The 3,705-nt window shown below is 36.6% G+C and overlaps 1 protein-coding gene across 1 annotated transcript in view; it reads left to right on the top strand.

Annotated features, from left to right (window-relative positions):
• The first annotated feature begins 340 nt into the window (after nucleotides 1–340).
• The window catches only part of CLVS1 (clavesin 1), a 180,875-nt gene continuing 177,510 nt past the window's right edge, over nucleotides 341–3,705 (top strand). The window contains exon 1 of the mRNA XM_044657994.1: nucleotides 341–795. Coding sequence (XP_044513929.1) covers nucleotides 341–795 — 455 coding nt within the window. The remainder of the gene's footprint in view (nucleotides 796–3,705) is intronic.

The raw sequence follows: 3,705 nt of genomic DNA, 5'->3' as shown, positions 1-3,705 counted from the left end.
TTTTAAGATAATTTAACACTTATTCTTTGAATACTTAATCAGAAGCACAGTATAATGGAATAAGTTCTCAGAACTGAGCTAAAAAAATCACTCATACAGACTTTCTTTGTATATCTTCTCTGTGGTGTGATTTATGTCATATATTTTTTTCTGGATTTGTTTTGTAGAGAAAGATGGCATAAATTCTGCTCCCCTTTTGGATGGAGACCATCATACATGGCTTGAATATCCTACTGCTTTCCAAGGATAAGAAAAAGACCCTCTATTTGTCTTTCTCTGCAGCAGCTTGGCAGTGAAGTTGTTCTTGAATGGGTCAAGGTTCCTGAAAACTATCATTTGAATGGGATCAGTCCCTTTCCTTTTAAAATATCAGATATTGAGCACTGGGAAAGGAAATTTGGCAAAGATGACCCATTTACAAGCTGGACTCAGTCCAGAGACTATAGAGAAAGCTCGTCTGGAACTGAATGAAAATCCAGATATATTGCATCAGGATATTCAGCAAGTCCGGGACATGATCATCACCAGACCTGACATTGGATTTTTACGTACAGATGATGCCTTCATCCTGAGATTTCTTCGAGCCAGGAAGTTTCACCAAACAGATGCCTTTAGACTACTGGCTCAGTACTTCCAGTACCGCCAGCTAAACCTGGACATGTTCAAAAACTTCAAGGCTGATGACCCAGGGATCAAGCGTGCTCTGATTGATGGATTCCCTGGGGTACTGGAAAAGAGAGATCACTATGGCAGGAAGATCCTTTTGCTCTTTGCAGCCAATTGGGATCAGAGTAGGTAAATGTAGATAGTGTCTTTATTTTTTATTTTTTAAATGTATGCACAGTTATTCCTACTTGAGATATTTTGCTCTCAAATAATGAGCATTCCATTAACTACATTCATATGTGGAGCCAAAGCATGTTTTAAAATTCAATCCTTCATTTCTCAAAGGGCTTCATTGTCATTAATATATCTCCTCCAATTTACTATAGCATTTTCAACAAAATGCGCCATTTAATTTTTAAATTTTATTTATTTATTTAGAATATTTTTCTATGGTTACATGATTCATGAATATTGGCACCCCTCTTCTTTCCCCACTCCAAGAGCTGACAAGCAATTCTACTGGCTTATAGATGTATCATTATTCAAAACCTATTTAGATATTATTCATATTTGCAATAAAATGATATTATAATGCCAAAACCCCAATCATATCACCATGGAACCATGTGATCAATCATATATTTTTCTTCTGTGTTTGGCTCCCACAGTACTTTCTCTGGATGTGGATAGCGTTCTTTCTCATACGTCCCTCAGAATTGTCCTGGGTCATTGCATTACTGCTAGTAGAGAAGTCCATTACATTTGATTGTGCCACAGTGTATCAGTCTCTTCCTACAATGTTCTCCTGATTCTGCTCTTTTCACTCTGCATCCAATTCCTAGAGGTCTTTCCAATTCACATGGAATTCCTTGAGTTCATTTTTCCTTTCAGCACAATAGTATTCTGTCACCAACAGATACCACTATTTGTTCAGCCAGTCTCTAATCAACAAATGGTCCAGGGATATGAATAGGCAGTTTTCAGATAAAGAAATCAAAATGTTCAATAATCTCATGAAAAAGCATTCTAAATCCCTCCTGATTAGAGAAATGCAAATCAAAACAATGCTGAGGTATCACCTCACACCTAGAAGATTGGTCAATATGGCAGCAAAGGCAAGTGATAAATGTTGGAGGGGATGTGGCAAAATTGGGACATTGATGCACTGCTGGTGGAGTTGTGAGTTAATCCAGTCATTCTGGAGGACACTTTGGAATTATGCGCAAAGAGCTTTAAAAGATTGCCTGCCAGTTGATCCAACCATACCACTGCTAGGTTTGTACCCTAAAGAGATAATAAGGAAAAATACTTGTACAAAAATATTTATAGCCATGCTCTTTGTGGTGGCAAAAAATTGGAAAATGGGGTGGTGTCCCTCTATTGTGTTATTTATTTTAATGAAAGTCAATTATACTTCTAGAAATAAGAGACACAGTGGTTCTCTTCTGTGAAAAAAAGATGACTCAGTAGGTCACTGAAAACTAAGTCTCTTCAAACAAAACACTTGTCCTCAATTCCTTCCTTTCTCACTGATAATTTCAGTGTCCTATCTCCAAATATCTATGAGCTATTTCCTGTGGTTTTACCTTTCAAATAATACTGTCTTTGGAAATAAGGCTAGGCTTGTAAAGGAACTGCTTTAAACACAACAAAGCAGGCCAGGCAAGTTTTCTTAATACCAAGCCAGTAGTCAGTGTTGAGAGCAGGTAATGACTGGTACTTACTCCCACCTACCCTGGAAACCAAGGGAAAATGTATTCTTGGCCTTCAGGTGCAATTTGATCCTAAGAAAATGTCTGATTGAAAAAAAAAACCTCATTTGCTCTAAGGTTTGGTAGGAATATAGATTTGAATAGGGTATATGTTATTCTTCCCACTTTTTCTATTCTATAAATTAGTAATAAAAGGAAATTATCCTGACATGGCTAAGGAATTTTTGATGATCCAGTACCTGGGAATATTTCTAGTTCTTTTTAAGTCACATAGACATATAACATAGAAAACTAAAGTTGAATTGTCAGAATTTGCCATTCTCTGTGCTGTGAAAGGCACGAGTATGGAATTTCATATTTGGGATTATGAAAAACCAAGGAATGATGAAAAGGCTTATTATACTGACTCTATTCAAGCTTATTCTATAAAACTGTCTCAACATTTCCATCATCTGAGGCAGATTATGAGTCTAATACCACTAGGGCAGTGATGAGCAAACTTTTTAAAGAGGGGGCCAAAGGAAAGGAAATGCTCATCTGTCAGTCTGTTTCTAAGGCAACTCTTTGGAAGTTTCATTGTATTGTATCCTACTCATTGTCAGATTAGGAATAATGTCAGGGTGCCCAATAGAACATTTCAGGGGGCCGCATCTGGCCCGTAGGCTGTAGTTTGCCCATCACTGCACTAGGGGATTATATATAATAAATTCAGAGGGTAATAATATTGTCTACGTAGGATAGGCTCTATGTTTAATTCGATTGTTGAATATATTGAAAACCAATTGACCGGATATAAGCATGAATGGTTTGCAGGAGAAATAATAAAAATGGTCATAAAATATCTGAGATTCATACCTAAGAAATGTTTCTTTCATTCTTTGATCACCAGACTCTTTTAATTTCCATTTTCTAGACATGAGGAGTCTGTATCTATATAGGACAAATACTTCCAAAATGAAAATATACCATTTATCCAGGACAATCGAGAGGAACTCATAAGAAAGAACACTATCCACATCCAGAAAAAGAACTATGGGAACAGAAATGTAGAAGAAAAATATATGATCAGTTACATGGTTCAGTAGGGATATGATTAGGGTTTTAGTGTTAAATGGTCACTCTACTACAAATATGAATAACATAGAAATAGGTTTTGAACAATGATATGTACGTAACCCAGTGGAATTGCTTGTCACCTTCAGGAGGAGGGGTTAATCATGAATCATGGAAAAATATTCTAAATTTAAAAAATGAAAATATACCATTTGACCTCAACCTTCTTTCTCCTTTCTCTAAGAAAATGAGACACAGAGGTTGTTTCATGGAGAGAGAGAGAGAGAGAGAGAGAGAGAGAGAGGGAGAGAGAGAGAGAGAGGGAGAGAGAGAG

Source organism: Gracilinanus agilis, chromosome 1, assembly GCF_016433145.1.
Source record: "Gracilinanus agilis isolate LMUSP501 chromosome 1, AgileGrace, whole genome shotgun sequence".
NCBI classification, from domain to species: domain Eukaryota; kingdom Metazoa; phylum Chordata; class Mammalia; order Didelphimorphia; family Didelphidae; genus Gracilinanus; species Gracilinanus agilis.
Note: the sequence above shows the minus strand (reverse complement) of the source record. Positions and strands in the feature narration are given on the sequence as shown.